The sequence below is a fragment of the Diadema antillarum genome, unplaced genomic scaffold (genome assembly GCF_040938485.1).
Source record: "Diadema antillarum isolate AM-2024a unplaced genomic scaffold, OU_Dant_1.0 seq00000425_RagTag, whole genome shotgun sequence".
In the NCBI taxonomy this organism is placed as follows: domain Eukaryota; kingdom Metazoa; phylum Echinodermata; class Echinoidea; order Diadematoida; family Diadematidae; genus Diadema; species Diadema antillarum.
The window spans coordinates 232,928-260,909 of NW_027271407.1; the positions used below are offsets into that span (position 1 = coordinate 232,928).

At 36.4% G+C, this 27,982-nt stretch overlaps 1 protein-coding gene across 1 annotated transcript in view; it reads left to right on the forward strand.

Annotated features, from left to right (window-relative positions):
• The window catches only part of LOC139732478 (uncharacterized), a 221,529-nt gene that overhangs the window by 7,016 nt on the left and 186,531 nt on the right, over positions 1-27,982 (forward strand). The window contains exons 2-3 of the mRNA XM_071643340.1: positions 12,557-12,577; positions 19,652-19,681. Coding sequence (XP_071499441.1) covers positions 12,557-12,577; positions 19,652-19,681 — 51 coding nt within the window. The remainder of the gene's footprint in view (positions 1-12,556; positions 12,578-19,651; positions 19,682-27,982) is intronic.

Genomic DNA, 27,982 nt, shown 5'->3' on the forward strand with positions numbered 1-27,982 from the left:
TCATATAGGGTGGTAGGATCCCAGAATGAGAGAATATTACCAATTTTGGAGAGCAGATACAGTATATTGTTTGACACAAAGTAAACATAATACTGTTTCTAGAGATGGGAATAAAGGTATAAATACAGAAAGGAAAAGTGAAACAGCCATAATCCCATAGCTGTAAAGTTTTATTGATAAAAGTTTGCAAGAGGGACAGTACAAAGCTTTGATTGATAACATTTGAGAAAGAAGCACGTACAGTGATCTCGGGCAAGAAAATACTCCAGCCAGCTGTTGAAGTTTCCAAAGTATATCTATTATAGATCTCACACACATGAAAATGTGGAGAGTTTGTGAGAATGGATGAATATGATTGCAACTTATGGAAGAGCTGCATGTGAGTAGGATGCTGCAAATTTGTATAATAATATACATTTTATTGTACACCCACACACAAATTCACATACTCTGTAAGACAATATCAATCTAAGGTTGAGCCAGAGATTCTTTCAAGGCAATGTTGCATTTATTATAATTCATTTTTAGACCATTCACAAAATAAAAAAAGATAATAACTCAAGCTTCTCATTACCGCTTATGATGATTGGAGTTCAAGCTAATTAGCATAGATTTTCGGGGAAGAAATGACACATTTTTGGCATCCTCCAATGAACCTGGTTCTATTTCCAGGAACAGGAAGAGTGCTAATCCCCCTCCACAACAAGCGCCCTCGCTTGGAGAGGCAAACCTGGACCCCCTTTCGTCCCCTTCCTTCAAGGAGGAGAAAAAAAAAATAATTCCAGAGGAAATTAGTCAGGAAGTTGTCTGCCCAATGACAGAGCCCAACACCGTTGTGTGTCTCAGACTGTGGCATGCTCATGGCAGCGTGTTGCATAGAGAGTGCTGTCTGAAAGGTGGCATGGGGAGGCATGAATCAAAGAACAGATGCTTCGACACCTTCTGTTTCATGCAAATGGACGATACACCCTATGAGTTATCCTGAAAAAGCATTTTCCCCCCGCAAGAGAGATAGAGATTGTAGAATTAAGTATTTACAATGTACGTCAATATATGCATCAGCATACTTCTGATTCAGTTTATCAATTCTGTCTAAACAATCTTCTTTAAAGAGAATTAGCTTACAAGTGTGGCAATGCATGAAACTGAGGGTGTGTCATGCACATAACTCATTTTACAGATTTGCTTCACCAATATATCTTGCTTATCAATATCATGAAGGACAGTGTTTGATTAACATGCCTTTAGGACAGTCAATTTAGTTATGTCCATACATTGGCTTTGTTATTGCTAGTCTTCCTTTAAAAATCTTGGATTGATATCTCTCCTCTTTGATACATGTCGCACCATTTCCCTGAACACTATCACTTTATTGAAAGAGATTCTTCTTTATTGGAATAGGAAGCGGTCTTAGAAGACACCTCTTAGAGATTCATAAAGATTCATTTTTGACGCCTTTACGTAGTTTTGATTACTATAATATAATTTTTAACCTTTCATTGACACGCACTTGTCATGCAGTGAGAAATATAGAAAAAAAAAGTCATCAATTGAAGATCAATATATCTACCAGTAGTCAGAAGTAGACTGAAGTTACACATCTCAGACATGAAAGTTACCACTGAAGAATATGAAGAGTTTGTTCGCAAAAACCGATAAGTCCATTTTTGAAGATTTTGAAGTACAGTCTCTGTCATAAAGTACAAAATGATACCTTTTAAATGATATATTGGTCACTACATATAGGTACATTTTTGAAGTTATGGTCAAAAGAAGCAAACATTTTCTTATTACAATGATTGTATTCTCTTTATTTTTCTTGACCTTTAATCGCAAATATCTCCATTTGGCATATATGGACTTATCGGTTTTTGCAAACAAACTCTTCATATGCTCTACAAAAGTATCATTGGTGTCATGTAAAGAAAAGCTTTTCAAAAGAATATTTTTCTGAAGTATTTTGACATTACTTTCTTTATTTGTGGCTGGTATTATACAGCACATGCTTCATCATAGGGATAAGCATTTACTACAATATCAGTCATATCAAATTGTTTCACCCAGACTGTTTTGTGTGTTTTTCCATATACTGTTCTTACTCATGTCAAAAACTTAAAGGAGAAGAGAGGCAATTTCCATGTCTTTAAGCTCATATCAAAGAAGTGACTTGTACCCCATCATGCTCTTTCCTGTGTGTGTGTCATCTTGTTATGTGCTACTTTTTGCTATAATTTCATGTATTTGGGGGTGTCAGCATTATTTTTACCCTCCTGGATTCTTTTTTTTTTTCCACAGGTCTGGATATCTAAATGCTAGGCTTCATTTTCATACTTTGTAACTTTTTCATCAAATATGTTTAATAGTAAAGCACAGAAAAACTAGTCTGCCCCAAGGAACTTTCATGGATGCACACTTCCCTATTTATAGTGGTTAGCTTTGGATCTCCTGTAAGTGGCCTTAGCACATGATCGCCATTTCTTCCATCCCTGTTCACATCAAAGTTTTTTTTTTCTTTTCTAAATTTTTTTTTACAAAACAGCATCTGATATGCCTCTTTCTGCCGTGTCCTTAAAGTCCCTCATCTCACGGAAGCATTGTAATTAATTCCTGAAGGAGGAAATATGCCAGTTTCCCTCACCCTCTCCCTCCCCGGTCAAAGAAGTTCGCATTTTCAGTATCTCATTCTCAGATCTCATATGACTTCACACTCCAACGATAAATTCTACCTTGTTCTCAGGCCACTGCGACAATCTTTGTTCATGAACCTGAAGTGTGGAAAGATTCGTGCCTTTTTTTATCGGCAATTAATGTCCATTTCAATTTTACGCAAACTGTAGTATGCAGTTATTAGAAAAGTTTTGAAGTCGCAACTGTTACTTCCATAAATCCTTGAGGTTTGCTAGCATTCTTTCTTTCTTTTTTTTTGTTGCAAATTGATGCTGAAAAAAATAGAACGACTTTTTATATTAGCTCTTTTGATTATGATAATTCTTAGCTGGCCATGCGTTGCATTTAACCTGGAAGGTTAAAGAACAGGAAAATATTCTTTCAAGTTTGTTTGTTTTGTTTTTTGCTATAATTCAATTCAAGGGTAATTTTTACTCGGAAAGTAAGAAAAGTAAAGGTCAATAATGTGGTATGAGATTTTGTATATCTTATTTGTTTTGTAAAAAGAAATTATTGACTCATTTTTGCCTTATATCATGACTGACTGACCATACTTTTAAATTCTTGAAACTACCATTTATGTTTTTATGCCAATATATTTGTCTGTTTTGTAGCTGTTCAATGTAGGTCTACCATATTTGGTTGATTTTCAGCCAGTATTTGCAACATCCACTTTGCGCTAATATTAATTGCTCTAATTGTCATATTAGAGATCTTTTTAAGCCCAGTAAGGTGTACATCAAAATTGATTAAGATTGAAATAATTGGCATTTTGTAGAAATGGGTTTTATGTGTACCTAGTATGTGATGTAAAAATAGTTTTTTACTGGATAGATTTGGCCATTATCATGAGAAAAAATAGTCTGGCCAAATTAGGCCAAAAAAGTGACTGAATTGGCCATGCAGACTAGCGGCGATCTGGCAGCCCTGGTTAGGATGGCTACAATTTGTAGCTGAAATGTGTAATAAATAATTGTTATCTAGCACTTAGCCAAGAGTTACTCTCTCCTTTTCTTGATGAGAAAACCACATGAAAGCAATGCACACTCTCACAAAGTTTGGGTGGCCCAACTAGGCCGCTATACAGTGTAGCCTACAATTTCTTAAAAAGTGGTGGCCCAATATTATTTTTTTTTTTATTGGACCCAGGCCACCACTCATGTCAAGCCTTGTATTGACTGTCTTTTGGTTGCCATGGTAAACCAGTATTGATCCTGAAGAAGACTGAAATGAAACAAAATAATCCTTTATGAATACAAATGTTTTTTTTTTATATAGAGTAACCAAATGGGGATAGAGATAACATTTAAAGCAAAGGAAAAAATAGAGATACCTAATTCTTATGTTTTATATGTACAAACAAATCCAAACTTTCATATGATTACAAATTATTGGGCATACACGTATAACAATGCACAAGAAATTATCACTTGATTCTCTGTCCTCAAATTTATTCTGTTCATCTCCAAGCATGGATCATGAAAATTGGCTGTATGCCCTCACAATGTATATATTCCAGATATACACTGTATACACATTGTAGACATGACCGACCATTTCTCCTTTCATTTCAATGCCAACATTCACGTAACTGTCATATGATACTCCAGAGGCCAGCCACGAATCTTCTGAGGGAGAAGGCCAGGTCGGATGTGCCTTCATTGTGGTCAACCTTCGCGTCGGACGACGTAGGCCTGGGTTGCAGTTCATCCCAGTGGTTTGGACAGATCTAGTATCTGTATTTACTCTGGCTGAAAATGATGACTAATGTAGCAAGCACACCTTCAAAGCTATAGAGATGTGGTATTGTGGATTAGACTCTAGGCTCATTGAAGCAGGAGACCCTACCAATCCTTAGAAGAAGTGTGTTAGTTCCCATTCTATACCTCATTTGATGAATCCTTGATTCTGATTGGTTGAAATTGGTGGGGGGGGGGGGGCAGGGGAATATTCACCAAGTGTCTGCAGCTTTAAGGGCTTTTTACACTTTCAAATTTTTGCTTAGTCCCGTACCAACGGTGGGGCTAAGGGGGGGGGGGGGCCTTTGCCCACTTTCTGTTTACACTCGGTTTTGCCAAAGTGGGCTAGCCCCACCGATAGTTCTGTACTATCTGGCCCTGCAAAATAGCAGGGTTAGCACCGCAATTGCGGTGCCGAGCAGACGAGTGTAAACAGAACGAAAAAATAATCCGGGGCTAAGCGACGGAGACGAAGTCCGACCCCCACTGACCAATCAGAAACGAGATAATCAAGTGCTGCCAGTGCGTGCGTGTACGTGTACAGTGCACAGCGTAATCATGAATATGCATGTGGTTTGGAAAGTACCAGACTAAGAAATAAGAGTGTAAAAAGGTCAATTTTCTCCTTAGCCCCGGACAAGAGCTTAGTACGGAACTTATTGGCGAGTGTAAAAAGCTGAAAAAATTGGTACAGGACTAACGATAGTCCTGGGTCAGAGAAAGTACAGGGTTAAGAAACACAAGTGTAAAAAGGGCTTTTCATAGTACCAAAACTGCCCCATAGCACTAAACTGCCCTCTTTTTAATATATGGGATGTACTCAAATGCATGTCCATGTACTGTAAGTGCTTGGCTCCTTCTGCGAGTAGAGGTGACCCTTGTCCAATGTGATTGCAAAGGAACCATCTGTGGCAGTGCCTGATGTGTGAGCTTGCTAGCGTGATTGCAGTTGACCTTGGAATTGACATTTCTTTTAATTCAGTCTGTTATATGTAACAGATATAGACTGCTTTTTATCATTGCCCTTTTGATCTCAACACTCAGAGCAAATTCCATGGGTCATAGCATGGACTTGAGATTCCCCCATCTTCCCCCTCCAGGTGGTGCAGTAATGATGATGATAATAATAATAATAATAATAATAATAATAATAATAATAATAATAATAATAATAATAATAATAATAATAATAATAATAATAGTGATAATGATGATGAAGAAGAAAATTCCATATTTGTAAAGTAGTCATTCTAGTTATTTCTACTTATGTCTTATCGTAGGTGTAATTGATAACTAGGAATCTGGCATGCTTTAGTAACTTTGTGGCTAGACCTTTTGTGAGCATAATACCAATGGCAAAAAGATAACCTGGGGGGAAATGAGACTATTATCACTGTTTAAACATAAAAGATCCCATTACATGTTTTCACAAATGTGTGATGATAATATGCACCCACCATTTTAATTACAGTAGCACACACTATGGATACTTTCAGAATTTACCAGAAACAAATAGGATACATTCAAGTTTGCATTTTCCTTGTGCTGAAATAGAGAATTCACTGATTAATACAACTGTACTCCTGATTATGCCAGTTGGGAAAATGGGGAAGTATTTCTGATTATAACAAAGTACATGTTATGTAGATCAAATCCAGAGGAACAGTGGCATTAGCTTGCATTTGTAAATCTGGTATCAGTAGTGTCAGAAGCAATGGGTCGAATAGTGCTTTATGGAATGACTTGAGGCATTCTGAAAATGTTGCTGCATTTAATATCTATTAAATCATGATGACACATTTCCTTGAAACTTACATTTGTGCTACCTTTCATGCTTGAAGATAACCATTATCAGTCACCAAACACACTCTCATTACCTCTTTCCCTAATCAGTGCTTAAAAGCTGTAGAAAGCATACAAAATGCCGTATTACATGTGCTATATACTGGTATGTGATATCTTATACAGATATGAACAGGGACATCTTGAGAAAGAGGTATGCAACAGCTGTTTGGTTGTATTGATGTTTTCACAATCCATTGATAGAACATAGTTTCATGCATTTGCAGTTTACCTTTTGTCCGTGTTAATTGATGAGACACTGATGTGAGTGTCCATAGGTAAAGGCATTAGTACATGTATGTGTGTGTTGCACCTTGCAAATCTGTCATTCAAAGTCTGTAGGCTGTAAAAAAAAAGATTTAATTACTCTGAATGGGTCCATATATCTTTATTCAATGATGTGAAAGTGGACACTTCAGTCCTAGGAAGAAAAAAAAAGTATGCTGTGTAAAGGAAGGGCTGCCTCTTCTATGGAAGGACAACATGTGGGCACACCTCAGTCACTTGTACCTACCTGCGAACAGTCCTGTACGCAGCATTGATTCACGCCAGTAAGAATGGACTTCCTCTATTGGGGGCTCATCCTGCTAATTGATGAATAATCCAGCCAAGGAGATTTATTTTCCTGATTGGAAAGCAGAAGGAGGTGATGGGGGTGACCCTCTCACCTTGCCCTCTGACATCACCCCCACACCCCCCCCCCCCCCCCCCCCCCATCAAACAAAACAATGCATCTTGTTCGTAGTGCCAGTTACACATTGGTCTTGCCAAACTTCAGGCTTAAAAAAAAAGAAAAAATCAGTTATTTACATACCTCAGCTTTGTTCTTACAGTTGTAACCAAGCCAACACAAACCAAACCAGGTTAATTAAGTCCCAACAGTTACAAGACATTTTTTTACTTGCTACCCACACACAGAAGTGCTGTCACGTCCTAAACTTTAATGGTACATTTCCTTCTATTTCACAGATTTAAGTGATACAATGTGTCATTATTGTTGCTACTAGATACATACTGGTAGTTATATTTATTTTCAGTACAATTGATGTTATTTTTCCAGAATAGCTTTTAAACTCTTGATGCTGGTAATTGTCATCACATCATAAGTTGTTTTTTTTTCATAATATTTAACATTTTTTCTGTGTGCACTTGCTGTACAATATTTGCTTATTTTCCTGTCATTGTTCCATACCTTATTCATGCTATTCTTAGCCATCCTGTGGATTATCATGAGCCACTGCAGGATCACCAACTTGCACTGTGTTGTCATAACCACAAGTTCACCCATGACTCGGGGGATACCTTCAAGAATGTTGCCATGGTTACAAGTTGATTAGCAGAATATTAAGTGTGCATGTTGAGCATTTTCTGATACAGAACTCATGATGTGGATATATGGGCGTATACACTTATGAAACAAGTTAGGTAGCATTGATGCATTGTATCTCTAAGGCTGATGTCCCCCCCCCCCCCCAAAAAAAAAAAAAAAAAATTAAAAATAAATAAATAATAATAATAATAAAAATAATAATGATAATAATAATTGATAATAAATGAATAAAGAATATGTGGCTTCCAGGAGCCTGATTTTATAGCTCAAAGAAGAAAGAAAGAGAAGAGATTGATAGATTATTTTCTCATATCAATTTCAATTCAATTTACTTTCAGTTCAATTCATTTTATTTGCATTCTTATAATGTTATATCTTGTAATCTTATGTCCTATAGATCTTACCGTAGACTGGCAATTAAATCATTTCAATCAATCATTTCAATGGATTTGCCAGTGACAGACACACAATCTGTTTAATATTGATTCAAATAGCTAGACGAGTGTATAAGAAGAGATAACAATGATAATGATATGGATAATCATAATAATGAATAATGATACTAATGATACTGATGGCAATAATGATAGTGATGAGAGATTGTCAATTATCCTGATCAATCATTGAAAATCATTGTGTTGGCAACCATTAACAAAAGTCCTGTATTGCCCCCCATACATGAATTCAATGATAGCTTCACATTTTACAATTAGAAGATGAGCCCCACAATCAAGAGCATCTAGTAATTTATCACATCCTGTCGTGCATTTCCCTTTTTACAATGTTATTTATAGTTGATAAAGAGGTATTCTTTCAATTGAATAACCATGCTTGAATTCCTTTTTAGTTTTGGTTTAACCCGTTGAGGAGTCCCGAGTATACTCGGGAAAGTGCCTATGGGAAATGCGTGTTGTAGCAAAATCAGCTCGTCCTCAAAGGGTTAAGCAGTGGGAGCAACAGTAAATCCTGTAGTCTGGAGAGATACTAATTTTATGACCTTGAATTTTGTCAAGGAGTCCTTGGTTATTTTTGTCTTTTTTTCTGTTGAATCTGAGAGTAAAGAAAAGAGAACTCAATAAAGTAGATATGATGCATCATTCAATCATGGCTAAAACAATAATTAAATCTAGTATTTTAGACCAAGTGCTGTGTCATGTAAAAATGGCTCCAACTACAGCTCTAAAAAGATATTCTCAAAAGTCGACATAATTAGTTAAGAGATATGCTGAATCCAAAAGAAATCATGCGCAGTTTGCATGAAATGCCAACTTAGAAAAAAAAATAACCCCATAATGACCAAAAAAAATGTATTGTGTATAATTATTGTTCTGTTGTGACAGAAATAGGTCAGTGTTCCAGATACCATTGGAAAGTTCATGTGATGCATCTTCCCCCATTTTCTTTTTAGCCTCTGTCCAGCATTGTATCAGATCCACATGTTCAGTGCAAATTTAGGACTGGTTTTGACATATCAATTATTCGCATGCAGTAATCAACTCTAAAACTGACACATTCGTATTTTGCCTCAGCTTTTATTTTGAACCAGTAAAGCTGAAGTTTTTGAAGTTTGAACATTTCTCCCAAGCACTGAATATTGGTATTTTATTTGGAATATTGTACAAAATGAATGCTGTGGATCGGAGCATTGTATATTAGGCTTTCTCTCAGCTAATTCAAGGATATAATGCACTATCATGTTAATTTTTGTAATTTTGCCCTATTGCCTGCACAAGTATACAATTTAGGCAGGAAAACTGGTATAAAAGTCTAATGTATCAGGACTTGTGTTGAGCTGTATCTATGCCAATAGTATCCATTCATACCACCATGTCCAAATTTCTGCATGGCACACAAAAACATAGCATTGGCATGGGTGAATTTAAAATGTGAAGAATGCAAAGGGTTGTTTATAAAAAAAATAGTGATGATAAACTGAGGTGTGATGTTTTCTAATTCAAGGACGGCATGATAGTTGAGAATGCATGATAAAGTGATGGCATTACAAATACTTTTGAAGATATATATGAAAAGAAAAAGAGATTAGCCTAGCTCTTAGGACATCATTGTATTTGTGGACAGCCATGGGGCAACCTACCAAAAAGCAACCCTTGAATTTTGCAGGTCCCTCAACAGATCTATTTCAGTCATTTTACTCCTTTCAAACCCAGTACCCAACCCCAGTTTGCCCAGAAAGTTAGAGTCAAGCAAAGGGTGAGGGTGGAAATGATTAATCACCTATAGCAGCATTTTCTGTCTGCTTGAATATTTTTGGAACATATGCAAGGACCAGCATTTCTTCTCTGTTCTGTATTATGCATATATCTGCAAATAATAATAATAATAATAGTCATTATTATGATAGTAATTTCAATGGTTTCATAATTTTATTCAGATATAACTGAATCATCTGATCTTACATTTACGTCAGTATTTGAGTGCTTAATTAACCTACTCCTCCTTGTTAAACTAATAATCAAATATTCATTGCTGATTTCATTTGTCTCAATAAGTTTTAAACTTTCTTTTTTGTATTTTGTGTATATATTAAAGTCAATTAAAGCCACACATGATAATAAAGTACTTGTTAAACCTCTGAATTTTTGACTGAGTTATATGCATTATGATATGCAGTGACGGATCCAGAGGGGGCGTAACTGGCGCACACCCCCCTTTATTATTTTTTTAAAACAAAAGAAATAAAAAGAAACAAATTAAATGAAACCCGGAAGTGGCACCAGAAATATTAGTTGTGCCCCCCCCCCCCCCTTTACAGAATTCCTGGATCTGCCCCTGATATGTTAGACGTGGATTTGTGAGCCAGATTTATAGAGCATATGGGAGTGTACAAATTAATTTTTCTATATGAATCATCAGTCAGGATATACTGATATGGATCAAATCAGTTACAATCAGTTACTTAGCCAAGTTAATGCAAATATTGGCGGGACCAACATGGAACAACTATTGAGTTTTCACCTGTCAAACACTCTCAGAAGTCATCAATAGCAGTGAATAAAAGTTGCCAGCTTATAATCTTCCAAATGCTTGTTACCTTTCCATCTGATGTTCTGATCATTGTAGACATCTATTACACCTGTTTGTTGTATAAAGTTCATATCAACATTTGTAGATAAGATATCCGAATCTTTGAACAACACTGTGACTTTTCCATTTCACTTTGTTCCAATTGCCTGTTCAAGGAAAGACACTCTCGTAAAGATGATATCAGATATATACATCAGATATATATATAGATGAATAATTCAACTTGTTAAAGGCATAATTTACCATTTGCAGATGAAACAAAAACCCAGCATTCATGCTTCAAAATAGTTCTAAAATGTGAGTTAGGGATAGAAATAACCACTGTAAAAATTTGAATCCGTATAATCGATGTTAAGTATTGTTATATGCACAAAATGTGAACAATAGTTATAATAAAAATGTTTCCAGACTAAACCGTCTACAGTTACAGTTTATTGAGAAAAACACTGATATCTCCTAATATTTTAGGCTTTATTGCAAAAATCTTATATGGTAGGATGTTTTGTGATACAACAGACCTACACATATGCATCATATGTGATGTCTTGAACATTTTTTAAATTGCTGCTCCCAAAGGTAAACTGGACCTTTAAGTCCTCTTGGAACCAGTTCTAAATAGTGAATTTTCCACAAGTAACTTTCAGCGTAAATTTTTTTTTTTTTGATTGGAGCCCATGGCACACAAGCACACCTAGTTCAAGCTTTTTCCACACTTTATGGTCACCTCTGCTTCCCTCTCCTCTCCCCCTCTTCCAGTCCTGCCCCCCTCCCCTTCACCCCCACCTCGTTTCTTGATCCACCTTCCTCTAACAGAGAATCTGTTGGCCTGATCTGGTGTGACTAATGCACATCATGACTGCGTGTCCATATCGGCCGATCTCTTTTGTATTAACAGCCAATCCTACAAGAGATCCCAGGACTTTGGGGTGAAGGAAAACTTTGATCTTGGATTTAGAATTGTTGGGAAAGGATATTGCGGTAGAGATGTTGCCAAAACAGTGAAGCATGATATTTCTGATATGTTTGCCGCAAGATCACTTGTATGCTCTACCCAGAATTTAAGTGTTACCAGAAGTATGATATCTTTAATGTAATGCTTGAAAATTCATATGATTTGAATCTACCATAGAACTTAATATTTCAATTAGCCTTTTGGCAATGCTATATAACCATCGAATCAAGACAGAATTAAAATATTGCTATGATAAATGAGCCTCTTTGATTTTTCACAATTATATATCAGCAAATGTCATGCTGTATTCACATTTTGTTGGAAATGAAATATATGAAATGAAATGAAATATTACTATTGAAATATGAGGACGTCTTCATGAGAAACTTGCAAATGATTACATATTTCAGAAAATCAATCATATTGCATCACCCATTAGATGTTGATCATTGATGATTTAGTTGTTATTACTGTTATTACTGTAATTGATTACTGTAATTACTGTGCTTAGTTGTTATTTTTGCGTACAAATGTCTTCACAAATGAGGTCACAGACAATTTCTTGAGATGTTGATTTTCATGATTTGACACCGAGGCTATCGTAAATGCAATAATGCCTGTCCATAAATCATCAGGTTTCGATATATTCGCATGTTGTTAATTTCTCGGCCCAAAAGCAATTCGCTAGATTTGTGACAAATTAAACCCTTGCAAAAATAGCAGCTTTTTACAGTAACTCCATTAATTGATTGTATATCACATGAATAATCTATAACCTCTGATAGTTACAAATATATATATATATATATATATATATATATATATATATATATATATATATATATACAGTGAGTGAAAGGAACTAATGCAAACATTAATGGATTCTTGTTAAATGAATATTAATCAATTATACCATACGCTGGGAGGTTCCAGTTGAAATTGCAGAATCTTTGGTGACTGGCATAGCACTATTTTCTGAAGAGGACAGCCCCAAAGAAAACAGTAACTATGCCAATCACTGAAGAATCCATAATTTCAGTTAGTACCTCGAACAGAGTGCATGACATATATATTTGATTTATATTCTACAAGAGAAAAAAAAAATCTAGATCTTGATAAAAATACAGCTACCGTACAGTGCATGTACAATGTAGATAACAGTGCAAGTGAAGCCCAGGTGCCTCTGGCTGGTTTATTGCAATGTTGCATTGTGTGTGTGTGTGTGTGTGTGTGTGTGTGTGTGTGTGTGTGTGTGTGTGAAGAGATCAATAGCTAAATATCTCATTATTTTGAAAAATGATATCAAAATATTAGTAAAGTGAAAATTATTCATCATGCTGTATCTACTTTTTTTCATGAGATGTTCTCGGCCAATCCTAGTTTGAGAATTTACAATGTAGGATATAATGTCAGCTAGGAGCAAGGTAAACTCAGGTATAGATATAATATCAATGCACTTTTACCAGGAGACCCAGGGAATGACTCAAGACATGTACATGGTATACTCACCACTTTGCTAAGCCAGGATTTGGTTCTCTTCAAAGGGCCAAACTCATTTGTTGTTGTTTTGCTTTTACCTTTATGTACATCTGATGGTTGACATCCATGTGGTTTAGGGAAACCCGAGCGCTCTAATTATAGAGTTGATGCACAATTTTTGGTGGCATTGACTGAGGCCGTGAAAATACTGCTCCCGCATTGAGTGTGAATGGGTGGGACTAAATAGAGTTGTTTGACCACAGAAAGAATTTGAGCATCATCTTCAGCAGGTGGACATTCCACACTTTTCCTGTGATTTTCCAGTGTAAGTCTTCTCAATCTCATTCAACTTCAGACTTTTCTGAAAGTTGATGTCAGCATGGATGGGAGTTTCCTTTTAACCCATTAGCAACTAAAATGCCTGAAATTGCTCATCTTAAAGACTCCCCCAAATGCCCCAGATTCCTGTGCATTTTTTAAAGAATAGTTTTAAGCTTAACCATTTTTTGTTTGTTTTCATGTAGAATATATGATTATGTAATTTGAAGGAGGTCAAAGGTCAGCAAAGTATGTCAGAATTATTGTGACACACTATTCTCTTTGTTAAAGTCTTAATAGGCTTTCATATAAACATAACTTTCTCCGTATAGTAGACAAAAATAAACATGCAGTGAGCTATTTCACACCATTTAGAAAGTTGTCTAAATGAGATTAATATTGCTGTATCCTTCCAGGGAACCATAGGCCATTATGTACAGAATTTTCAGTTGCTAAAGGGTTAAATGTTATTTACCTAATAGAAAGAGAGAGAAAAGTGATTTGACATCATAGAGTATTAAAGTGATGATGTCACAGTCTGTAGTTTATATCTTGGGTTGGAACTAGGTGGGCAGATAGTTATAAACATTAGGGCCAGGTGAGGTTAATACGAACCAGTTACCATGGTGATGAATGGCTATGGCATCACACTCTGGTACTCTATTTGATATCTGGGGACCATTTCATGAAACTTTTTGTCAGTGATTTACACTGACAACTGTTAAAAGCTACTGAAATCCTTGCGTCTGATTGGCTGATAGCAAATTTGTTGGTGAAAACCTCTAACGAACTCGTTGATGAAACGCCCCCCTGGCAATGATTTTATAATTGTTTATTTGTATAATTTTATCTTCAAAATCAACTCAAAATAAGATGTAGGAATTACGCTGAAAATGTTCAACAAAATGTATCTAGAGCTTGATAGTCATGATGTAGTACAAAATACAATAGCATATTTCTGCCTGTCTTGTGTATCCTCATGTGTGTGTAGAAGAAACTGTAGGATATACAACTCGTTTTGGGCGAAGAATGAGTTGTTTATATTCAAAGTCATGTTGCTCCACCAAAAGTGATGTGTCATTCCATTAGAAGGCAAGACATTAAGAGGCCTTCGTCTAGCTGTGCGATGCTGTTTTCATAGCCATTTGTCTCTTGTGTGAGTATGTCAGGGCACCAGTTTGTGACTAACAGTCATATAACCACCAATGTGCCTTCCCATTTGGCAAAAAAAAAAAAAAGAGCTAAAATGTGGATAGTCTCTTGGGAATTTTTTGGCAGTACCTATTACATACTCCTCCCTTTTGCACAAGTTCTTTGTTTTATTTTTTATATTTTTTGCAAACCTTGAAACAAGAGTTACCATGGCGATGGGATAAGGCACTCAGCACCCAGCTCATTTTACAGGTCTCTTTTGCACTCCTTAGTTACTGTACTTCAGGTCTATTCAGTGAAGTCATCCTTTACCCCATTTATACTACATGTAGGCAACCAGTTCTGAATCCTCTTTGAGCAGCCTTTCAGCTCAGTATAAATCAACAGAATACAAAAAAAAGGAGATCCAATCCAATCAGGTTTTGAAATCACCTATAGGGGTGTTTTCAGAGCCTTCTATATCAGACTCAGAAGTACCTCAGATGCACGTAGTATAAAGGTTACAGGTTTCGAAAGACAGCTTTTTCTGCTGACCTGGAAGTTACTCACTGAAGGTCATTGCCAGTAAATGTAAACAAACCAGTCGTCATGACCGGCTGCTCATGAACACTGCACAACTTGCGCACTTCCGCGCTCATTCACATTTGCGGTTATATAAGAAATTTGAAAGCTTGCACCATTTATAAACGCTTTTTCAAAAGGGTTTTTGAAACGGTTCAAGGAGGCTCCAAATTTTGGCCACAATATAAATGGGGTAATATGAGAGTAAACTGAAGAGAATGCTATGTAACCTTGAAGGCAGTAACATTCATTTGACATTGACAATAACAAAATCACATGCTGTGGATCTCATTAAAGTGCAAAAGTTCCAGCTAAAGATGATTTTAATTTAAGCTGAATTATGTATTTATTTTGGAGCAAGCGCCATGAGCGCCTGACTTGGCGGATACCGGCGCTATACAAGACTTCATCATCATCATCATCATCATCATCATCATCATGACTCAAGTGGTTGGCAAGTTACTGGTATGAGATTTGAATATTAGGCACACTGTCCATTTTTTCTCTTCCATCAGATGGGAATTTGCCCTATTCATTACAATAATGACAGTTATCATGATAACAATGTTGCAACTGAAGAAGAGATGAGTGCAACTTTGACCAACAGCTTAGGACAAGGAAAAATAAATGAAAACAAATGTTTTTACCTATTTTTCCTTGTCATAAACTGGAACTGTTTTGGTCATCATCTCTATACTTTTTTTTATTTCTGCTTTATAGAGGAAGCCAGGAGACACAATTGGGGAATGAGATGCATAGAACTTCTAATGTGTCAAGGGCATGGCTAGATGATTATTTCTTGTGAATCCTTTGGTCTGACAAATGGCTTCTCTGTTTTTATGTAAACAGAAAGAAGTGGAGAGTATGACATAATGATGAGTAGAGTGAGAATCGGAAGTTTGCTTCGCTGTCCCAGGCGAATTTGGAAACTTTTCATTTCACTTACATGACTGAGTGATGCAGTCACATTTGTCATACAGCCAGATTTTCTTCCGCTGCTTATACCTGGAGAATCAGAGCTTTTGTTCAGTCAGTTTAAAGGTGGTAGTCATGTATTTACAGCTCTTTCCTACTTCCACAGAGAATTTCCTCAGGAGATAGGGTGACAAATGATATCAGAGGAGGATGTCTCAAGGCTTAGCTCAAGCCATTCTTGACTTTTACGGGAAGAAGAGAAGTTATCTTGCTATATTTTCTGTACCTCATCACCTCAACTGCGTGCCAAGAAAGTTGTGCCAACAGAGTGTGCAATGCCCCGCTGAGTTTACATACTCAGAAGATGATTAAGACTTATTGCAATTGTTTAACTCTTTATGTGCCACATTCGCACGTCCGACTCAGTCAACGGCGTGCCAACTTCGCATATTCTGCTCAACAAACAAAGCCGCCAAGACCGATCGATAAACCGCTAATTACTGCTAATCCTGCGGCACAATGAAAGCGTTTCTCGTGCTTTTGTTCCTCTCACATACGGCTTGCATTCTATGTGGTAGTCGGCTATCAAGCGATGTTCCCAACTAGATTTGCTCGTAAATTCTAAGTTTCTGTCACGGTTTTATGTGCAAAAGTCATGCCTTTACAGTAATGTAGCAACTGGTCATTCAAAAGAAAAATTGAAAATAGATTCAGTCATACAATTTATATCGAAACGAAGTTTGACATTCCAATTTAACTTTGCCTACTATTATGCCCATCTTAACAGAAATTTGTAGAAGTTATACAAATTGGAAAAACAGAATTCTTTCTCAAAGCATGACTACCTTCGTGCCTCAGAATAACGTGGCACACAGAGGGTTTCCACCATGGCACATAAAGAGTTAAGGGAGAATGTACCCTTTTCTCAAAAGTTTATTTGGATAAAGATTATTTTTGTGTATGTAAATGTGTCTTATCCAGCTTGTTTTTAACTATTAGACTTTGTGGTACCATAAGAATACGGAGATTACTGAATCATTTTCCAAGATAGTTTCATTTTAGTATGCAGATAAGAGGGGCAGGAAATATCTAAATATAGTTCTCTATTGGTAGAACATGATCTAAAATAATCTGACATTCAAACTACACAGTCAAGTGTGGAACCATAGATATAATGGAAGATACCTTATGCTTACTTATGTGTAAGTTCCTGTTGAGAGAAGTGTTGAAAAAAAAATCCTTAGAAATACATGGAAAAGTTGATGCCTCTGTCCTTTCTGTATCCGGTCAATTCCATTGTGACTTATGGGACAAAGTGACAATTTTCGGCAATTTCAAACCAGTATTTTGAGAAAATAGTTGCATCAAATGCATTTTTCTCAGTTCATGGTTAGATCCATCATATCACAGTTTATGAAAACACCATTCTTAGTTTGAAAAGTATCATTGCATTACGTACAGCAACGAAAAATTGCTGTCGTGACTTATGGGACATTAAAGGACCACCGTTTTTCACATGGGAAAGTAAGTTCTGAAATATTCTTACACACAGAGTCTTTGGAAAGATAATTTTCTTTCCTGAATGTAGCAAAGGGTTGGTGCTTACCCTGAGCCAAGTGGTATGAATATCTACTCATTGGTACAGTAGCAGGATAGGGAAAACCAGTGTGACTGATGGGACACAAAAACGTGACTTATGGGACGCTATCAACTACCACATTTTGAGATTGAGAGAATAATATTTACTGATGCCGGAACAAGTTCTAGAACATCATAAAACCAATCCATGACCAAAGAACATTCAGAAAATAAGCCATCTGAGAATTACACAAGCTGTATTATGGTCATAATAGTGTATCAGAAATGATACATAAATTCTGCAAAAATTGGCAATTTTCATGAAAAATGAAGGTTTTTCAGACATAACTCCACTCCACGTTCACCGATGTTCACAAATGAGGTATCAAAATATCCGTTGTGAAAGGCTGCTTTGAGTAAACAATACCAGATCATCTAATTAAGCTTCATTAATTATCTATACTCAATAGTTTGATTTTCATAAAATGCAACCTTTCCGTGGAATTAACCATCCCAGAATAAGTTAATATACTTAAATTCTGAATGATCTATTTGTTTTCCCAAAATCCCATGCAAATTTGTTATCATGACATTATTTTTTCTTTGGAAAGGCATACTGTGGTTTTACCACCAAAACGTAAGAAAGGTATCTCACCTAAACATAGCATTTGTGTGCATCTAATGGAAATTACTGTAAAATCAGTCGTATTTCACGGCATGAAACTTTTGAGAATTAGAGCTAACAGTCTCTTTAAGCTTTCGCAAATTGCCCGCTACGTTCAGTGCATTGTAGACAAGATAACTTTCACATGCATTTTACCTTCTGGAATCTTGGCTCCTCATGAAATTTGTGAAACTTTCATGCACACAAAAGATTTCTGGTTTTACAGTATGTCTAGCTTCAGATGGGGCACATGCTGCAGTGGAATTCAATGGTAGCAAACTCATGCTAATCAAGCTTGCATTCCATAGTATAAATTTTCATCAGTCATAATTATGATATTCTAGTATTGTTTATTTGATAAGTGATGAGGCTCGTGATGGTCCCTTTTATATACAGGTGTAATTCCCAAAAGATGGTTCTCTGTCACACCTCGGACACACGAGGGCAGCAAGCAACTAATGTGGACTGCACGATGGTTGGTCAATGACCACTAATTCTCTGTCCAAACATAACTTTGGGTTTTGTTTTGTTTTGTTTTGTTTTGTATTTCTTAACTGTTATCACAGAACCAGTTAATTCGCAGCCTCAGTGTATGTTTTGTTATCAGTAGTTCAAAGAAATTCATTTAGTATTTGCTCTTACAGTGCTGCGTCACATGAAGCCATACAAAGTTAATAAGTGTTTATGTTATATTTCGTGTGTATGGTCTGTACCAAGAGTAATCTAAAAGACATGAATATGTTGAAAAGGAGAAAGTGGTTTAATGTTATTCAGAAACATTCAATCAAAGTAGAGAAATCTCCAAGACAAATTTCTTTAGCTGTTATTGATGTGTAATAATTTATCTGACATCAAGTTTATATTACAGAAAATGTAAAGATCGAGGCACCCAAATATGCCATACCAACTGGTCCCACTCTCAAAATATCAAAAATAACAAGATATAATTTATTGCTAATTTAATTAAAAAAAAAAAAAAGATGTTCAGTAACTAGTCTTTGTCACTACTCTTCCACATGGTGATGCTCATTCTGCTTTTGTTGTTGTTGAGGTTTACATTTGATAGCCACTCTTACAGGTTGATGTTATAATGTGCTAATTTCCTCACCTTCCCTATATACTACCGTGCATCCTATGTTTTCTCTGCTATTTTCCCCTTTCTCTGTCCCTCTGCCTATGCCATACCCACCTGTATTGTGATGAGTAAGGCCATGTGGGATTTAAGCTCGACCTCCTAAAAACAACAACAACAATGAAAATTGAACAAGATAGACAACAAACAAAAATGATGGGATGGGGGGGGGGGGAGGGAGTAAGGGGGTAAGGGGATTGGTAGGGAGGGGCTAGACGAGTACTCCTGATGACAATTTCACACAGTGTCAGTGAGTAAGCCAGACTGTGTAGATTAGAGACTTAACCCCCATTCGCCGGACCAGAGAGTTTATGTATACTGTATGGATAATATAGTATGGATATGCCGTGTGACATAGAAATATAAAACGGCGTATGTTTGTCATACAGACAATTACAGTGTATATGTACATGTATGCTATGACTGCTATGTCACAATAATATTGGCCCAAACGTGCAGAAGTTTGCACTGGCGTGTAGTGTGTGACGTCTACTCTTGTATTCACGTGTGCTGGCATGCACAGGGAGCTGTGTAGCATGTTCCATTGACAGTCATGGAGTTTACCATACGGCCGCTGTGTGAAATTTTATTTGAAGTTTGCCGTTGGTGGGGAGATCCATTTCATTGTCTAAATAATCCATTACTCTATACGTGTAGGCATGATACATGATGTGTTCAAGAAACCCGATAGAAATGTTTGTTGTCTGAAAGGAGACCATGACTTGGCCTTTCATCAGGTCCTGAGACATCCCAAGTTTGCACAGCTACAACTGCAAGCAGCAGTAGCACAATCTACTTGTCCTTCTTTTCATATTAAAGTATTTTCAATGAAGTGTCCAAGTTCATACTAGAGTATAACAGGCAGCATGAATAGGGAAGAAAAACTGTTGGCAAACCTCTTGAAGATAGCCGACAGCTAGGTCAGTGCAAACTGTAGTAGAATCAGCCCACAAACGAAAAACACATAAGAAGGAGTATTGTCACCATGTAAAATTACCATGAATCACATGTTGGTGCACACTACCATGATATGACTTAAAGTTCTTTTTATGACCATTTAAATGTCAGTGAATCATCTACTAGGGGCACCATGAAATAAAACAAAGTTATGTCACCATTAAACTTTTGATGAATTTTCAAATGACAATCAAGATAGGAAGACATTATTTATTTGACCCATTAAATATAAAGTGAGTCAGCTATTTTAACATCCGAAGGGAAAGTGCAAGTTGTGGCTCCAGTATCACTCCAGTGTTACTAAACATTATCAAGTATTGTGTCATTCAAGTTAATCTCTTAAGTTTTGTCTGTCTTTTTATTTTTTTTGTTGCTTTTTTTGGGTTTGTGTTCCTATAATTTTTGAACGTCTCTTCCCAAATAGTTTGAAGTTTATTTCTTTGAATACCCAAGTGAAGATATTGATCCCCTGTATTTCAGAATTGCAAGAATTTGCATTGAACAGGATCTTGTAAAGAAAATATATTCTATTTGAGAAACTGTAATAGTAGTTACATTGTTTAAACCATGCCATGACCATTTCAAAACATGCATTCCTCTCAGTCTGCCGAGTGCCAAGCTTTGCTCACCAAAGAGAATAGTGTGGCTCTGCAGCTGCATTGCTTTTTCTTTCACTATCCACTTATTGCATCTTCCATCTTCCATTCTGTAATCTTCCCACAGGCCAGTTGCCTGCCTGCAGATGTCACAGGAAACTTTTTATCTGAGAAAACTCATGCTACTCTTCATTAAAGAGGAAATCCACCCTAAAATGAATAAACTTCAAAAGAAAAAACAAATAGGATAAGAAATAAGGAAGATGTGATATTTTGAAATTTCACATTTTTTCAGAAAACACTTCTTGACCAGTCATTATGAATATTCAAATGAGTAAGCTGATGATGATGTCATACTCTCACATTTTCTTATTCATTTCATATACAGAAATGACAAATTTCATATTTCAGCTATATATATATAAAATTTGCCTTAAAACCACCCAAAATACGACAGAACAAATGTTAACTCTCATATATCTTGTCTAAAAATTACAGTTTTTCCGAATTTCATATATAACATACATGAAAAATTATGAGGGCATGACATCATCAACTCACTCATTTGAATATTCATAAGAAGTGATCAAGAAATGTGAAATTTCAAGATGTTATATCTTCCTTATTTTTCATCCAATTTTTGTCATTTTTGTATCGTTCTGTGGGGAATATTCTTCTCTCTCTTTTGAAGTTCATTTATTTTTGGGGTAGATTTCCTCTTTAAAACTTTTTTTTTTCTTTTGTGTTGAAGTCAATGGAAAAGTCATACTAACTTTGGTTTGCAGAACTTTCTTACCAGAGTTTTTCTCCTGAAGGTAAAGAGTTTGATGCAACATGCCCCAGGTCATGTGCCTCACAGAAGGGAGTAAGTTCAAATTACATTTAAGCCCTTTTACTACACTTTATCATCTCTCACTTTCCCCGATGATCTTGAACACATCACACTACAATTTTCAAACTTTGATTAAGGCACCATTCAAAAACCACGAATAGTGCCCATCAGCCACATGTCAGTGAATGTGGGCATCGAAGCATAAGCTTATCGGTAACGATGGATTGCAGTCGAGATCCTTAGCCTGCATGTGTACCTTTTTTTAATATTTGCTGTACACAATTCATTACGGTGATCCACGAATACATCATCACCAGGCTTTCCACTCCATGGTATCAGCATACAACAGGGTCTTTGACATTAAATGACAAAATCTCCCTCAAGAATTACCTTATCATAATTCAGTAGAAACCACCCAATGAAATCCATTTTAACTATGGTGTTTGTTTTCAAACTAAAAAAAAAAATGTAAATAAAACCATGTTGTAATTTCATAATGGTGCTCATTCATGAGTGAAAATAGCCTTTAAACAGTAAGAAAATGTGGGTGCGGAGGATAGCGTGCAAGCGATTTAAATCACATCCTGTGGTTGCCATGGTAACAGGGATGCTGGAAGACACCTGCCTCCAATGATCATTCAGAGAATAATCAAGTAAGTCTGTCACAGAGTCTGAAGTGTGTTGTGATTTGTCTCTCTGGTAGCCTTATTTTTATCTTGGATTCTGATGTGTGAAAAATAAACAAGAAAAATACAGAAAACGGGGGCAAGGCCTCTTGCTGTAGTTTGCTTAACAAATTGATCTACAAGCTATAGGGCGACATGAAAGCAAATAAAATCCCTGTCATATAAAGAGGTAGTCTTTGCCATTTTTTTTTGGAAGTTATGATGCTTTCAGTCACCATGGCAACAAGTTTATCACTCATAGCTTGTCAGCCATTGTTCAGCTGCTGCCAAGGAAATTGTAATTATTATATATGACCATTGTAAACTCTCTGATTGAAACGGGATCCACGCGTCTACCGGTATATGCTCAAATCCTTCAAAGTGTAATCTACAGTCACAATAATTCTGGTATTCCATTATACATTAAAGATAATAAAAAGTTTTGGTACCTCAAAAGTGTCCTTGAATTTCCTTGTCTTAGTTTGTGTTTCAGGTTAAAGTACCTTTCATATAACTAACACTGTGAGACTTACTCGCCCCAAAGTGCTCTCATGTCTTAGTAATCATGCAATTAACTGCGATCAGCAGCCCCATACGCATAGCGACCAGCAGTCCCATACGCATAGCGTAATCGGGCTTCGCATTGTAGCATTCAGGATCATGACAGATTTAGTATCGCAGGGTAAATGTCAACTTAAAATCCCATAAATTCTTCAATTTGAAGACTTACCAATTAAGTTGAAGTATTGAAAACAGGCTTTGGGCAACGTTTGGTTCTGCCTATAGTCCCTTTCTGTTCGAATTGACGACTGAATGTGACTCGGTCGACAGGACCTTAGGAGAGCTACATACAGTACACTGAATACTACAACCAGTGCATGCGAACACATCACATGCACACAAATTTCAAATCCATGAACGGATAAGATGTTTGTGTGCGCATGCGCTGGCCATGGTATCCAGTGTATGTAGCTCTCCCAAGGTCCTCTCGACCGAGTCACATTCAGTCATCAATTCGAACAGAAAGAGACTATTGGCAGAACCAAACGTTGTTCGAAGCCTGTTTTCAATACTTCAATTTAATTGGTAAGTCTTCAAATCGAAGAAATTTTTGGATTTTAAGTTGACATTTACCCGCGATACTAATTCTGTCATGATCCTGAATGCTACAATGCGAAGCCCCATTACGCTATGCGTATGGGGCTGCTGGTCGCAGTTAGCTATGCGTACAATGGGCTGCACGCTGCTGGTCGCAGTCAGTGGTTTCGTACAATATTTATCGACGCTGTACAGCGTCGGCTCTGGTACGAAACCATTATTGCATGATTACTAAGACATGAGAGCACTTTGGGGCGAGTAATTCTCACAGACAACGTACTTTAACCTGAAACACAAACCAAGACAAGGAAATTCAGGGAAGCTTTTGAGGTACCAAAACTTTTTATTATCTTTAAGGCTAGGTCATTACTATAGACTTGAAAACACATGGAACCTATTAATATTTGGCTCCCTTTTTTATCTTTTCACTAGGGATGGAGGGATGGAAAGTGATCTGGATTGTTCTTTGAATGTGATTTAAGAAAAATGTTTTAAAGTCATAGTACTCCATGGGAACCAGATTTTTTGTCTAACCTCGTTGTCGTCTTGTCTTTTCCCATTCTTGTATTTCCTTCTGAAGGTGCTTGGTGGCTTATCAAAATTTAGCAAAAAAATCCCGTGAGATATGAGCAGATTGTATAATGATGTTGCGAGAATTCTTTTCATGAATCTTTAATATGTTGTAGATTCATGCAAAGTGGTGTTTAGTTAAATTTCTTAATTTAGAATATTGGAATGCTTATAATATTAAGAAGAAAGAACATGAAAGAAATACATATGCTTTACTTAACTCTAGGTTCAGAAAGTGGCATCATGATAACTATTTACATGCCACATTTGCAAACCCCACCTGATCAATGGCTTGCCATGTTCGCATATTTTGCTCAAACGCACAATCCTACCCCACCCATTACTAAATAGGCCTACTACAGTACCATAAAAGCTTTACTTGAGATGAAATCCTAACTCATTCTGCTTGCATTGCCTGGAGATTAAATGGTGGTGTCCTCTATTCCATGGGGTTTCTGAGTAAATTCAAATTTTCTGTCATGATTGTCTCTGCAAAGTTCATGTCTCCCAGACCTGGAAACAATGTCGCTAATGGCCATTACAAGAAAAAAATGATCGTAGCTTTCTCACAAAATTTACATCATATCAAAGCTTGGAGTATTCTTGACAACTTTGCACTTTGTATATATGACATAAACGGCCATATAAAAAGTTAGATGGCTTTTAAAAACGGAATGTTTTCTAAAAACACTTGTAGGCCCTATGCTGTGATCTCAGAATAATGTGGCACACAGGGGTTTATACCATGGTTAATCACAAAGAGATAATCAACATGTGTGACAAAGCAGGCATGTGCATGCAATGTTGAGTGCTTAATTTTTTGTGTGCTTTTACAAAGGATATGCCACATTTGGTTGTTGTTGTTGTTGTCAAGTGAATCACACAGAATATTCATAAGACAATTGTGGGAAAGATAATCACTGACTATGTCACAGATTAGGTCATGCTGCATCTTCAGAGCATTCAGGCTCTACCTATGTAAATGTCACGTTGATTGTCATACCACTGCTTTGTGCACTGATGTCGATCTACTTGGGTAAAGTGAAATTAATTGCACTATGGGTGGTGGAGAAGGAAAGCACAAAAGGTCCCTGGGGTGAGTGACAAGTGATCAGTGACGTGTCCTGCTCGAAGAGATAAAAGAAAAATTGGGTTGAAGTGTATCAGCGGATGATCATTCCCGCATGATGCTGTGGTTTGAATACCAGGAGCCACTTGAGCGATGAATCACGGTTTGTTGTTAGGAGTTCGTCGCTGCTCGTGAAAGTTGGTGACGTAGCCTAACGACTGCTTGGTCTACACCTTTCTGGCACGGAGCCGTTAGCCAGCCCCGTGGCACGACCCGACCCAAGGATGACAAATCAGAACCTGCCATCCGCTCAGGTTTTGCCCGCATGACGTACATTTCGGTCATAGGCGGTTCAATGTTAAAGCACATTTTCAGCAGCTCTGCTCTTTTGAAGGTGTATTGTGTGTGTATGTGCACGTGTAAAAATGCTGCACAACCAGCTGAGAGCCACAAGGCTGTTACATCATGTACAGACTGTACAGGTTTATAGAGACTAGAATGACCCTTTCTTCTCAAATGATATTGGTAACCAATTGTCGCAGTAGTGATCAATGATTTTGACTTAAGTGTTTTCACATATTTTGTGAATTCTCAGTTTGATTTGAATTATTTGATATTCTCTTCAAGTTCAATAACAAGTAAACGATAAAGTGTAACTGTGTTTAGAATAATGTTGTAGAGAGTATATTCATAACATATCATATAAGATATATCATACACAGATTTTTGAAAAAGGTGGGAAATATTGCACAGTAGAGGATTTTCCTTTTGTATGTTTTGTGCAGATGTGTATGTTTGTATACTAGTTTGTTTACTCTTTTTTTCCATGAGTTTATCTGCCTGTTCTACGTTTGTGTTTTCCATCAAATCTCATGGCTCAAATGTCTCCTTCGTCTCTCACTTTGGTTCATTACAGAGGAGATGAAAACTGGCATTTTCTCTCGATATTGTAGGGTTTAAAGATACACTGTCATGTAGAATGAAATGTGCAAATAAATAATATCGGACATTCAGTGAAACTATGAATAATTTATGGTTGGGAATCTCATAAAGAGAAATGTAAAACAGACCGGGAGTTGTGTGTATAATAAATCTGAAAATGAATCATTGAAGTCACTAAGTTAACTTGACCTTTCTAACAATTGAAAAGTAACCAGCAGTACCAACTTTCATGTTGAAAAATAAATTGATGGAAACATCAACAAGTTCTGTCACAGTATGTACTAGATCTTGATTTGAAAAGTGACTATGCTCTTTAAAACTGTTAGGAAAATGCTAGGAAGTGAGATATATGGATCCTGTCAATAATTAGGAAAGGAGCGGTGTTATGAGATATCTATCTCAGTCACGTTTTTTAACCACTCGATACAAGTTTGCTCCTTCGATGCTCCCTTTTGATTTTTAATCTGATGTGCATCATGCACTGTGCAGATTTTCCACGAACTATTAATATGTCCATGTTTGGGTGACTTAGTGTGGGATGTAATTAAAGCAGCGATTTTAGGGGGACAAGGTACGAACAAGTTTCATACATGGCAGACGTCCAGCCCGTGAAGGCTAAGGGAATATCGTATGGAGGGGATGCGGGGAGCAGCAATTGTTGTCAAGAGATGAAACCTTGCAGTTTGCTGTTGTCTGTGCCAAACATTATGGGCCAGCCAACAAGAGATTGCTCCTATGGCAAAGTAATAGCATGAGATTTAAAGGGGAATTCAAGCTCAGTTAAAAGTAATGTGAAGAGAAAGAGTGAAATTTCATATACACACTGCAGTGAAAATTTGATCAGAACTGGATAAAGATTAGGGAAGTTATGACAGTGTGAAGTTTCACTAGTTTTTGCAAAAAGTTCTGGAATAGTTGATATGTATAAGTCAGCTGATGATGTCCTCACCTCACAATTTTCCATTGCTCGTGAACAAAAAGAAAATGATGAAAATTTAGTTTTTCTGCAGTGAAATTGCAGAATATAATATTCCTGCCTGAATAACTTCAGAATGATGATCAGTCAGATATATTGGAGTTTGAGACTGTTTGAGACTGGGGTTTAAATGTGTTTGAACAGGAAAAAAATGAAAATTTCACAGTTTTAAAAACTGAAAGGCAAGTTGTGAGGAAATGATGGCATCAACTTACTCATTTGCATATATATATACATTCATATTCACTGGTCAGGAAGTGTTTTGCAAAAAAGAAATTAGCAACATTTCACAATTTCATAACTTCCCCAATTTTTATCAGATTTTGATCAAATTTTCAACTTAGTGTTCATAAGAAAATGAAATGTTACTCTTTGTTCCCAGACTATTAACAGGTCCGGAATTTTCCTTTAAGGAGGCAAACAAGCATTACTTAGTCACAAAGAAGAAAAAAAAAAAGTTAGTCTGTAATTTCTATGTGTTTATCATGTCATTTTTTATACTATGCCCATATAAAAAGTTATCTAATTTACTTAACTAGTTCATTCTTTCTTTCAATCAATCTGTTCTCTTTCATTCAAAATGTTATTTTAATGGAGTATTTTAGGCACTACAAAAAAAAATGTAAAAATTGGAACAAATTTTAACAGTGGAAAAGTATAAAGTTAACACACACGAACAATTGCACAACAGGCATTACAGATTACTGTAATAAATGTCATGAGCACATCGTCTAGTTTTATGGTTGTGAAAAGTGGTAATTTAGAGCAGGAAGATAATCAGAAAAGATGTGGCCATATTAACGTTTCAGAAAGGAGAGAAAAGAGAGACCCAACTTTAAAGAGAAACAAACAAAAACTAAATAGGTTTTTCATTCCATCAATATGAAAATTAGTTTTGATGTC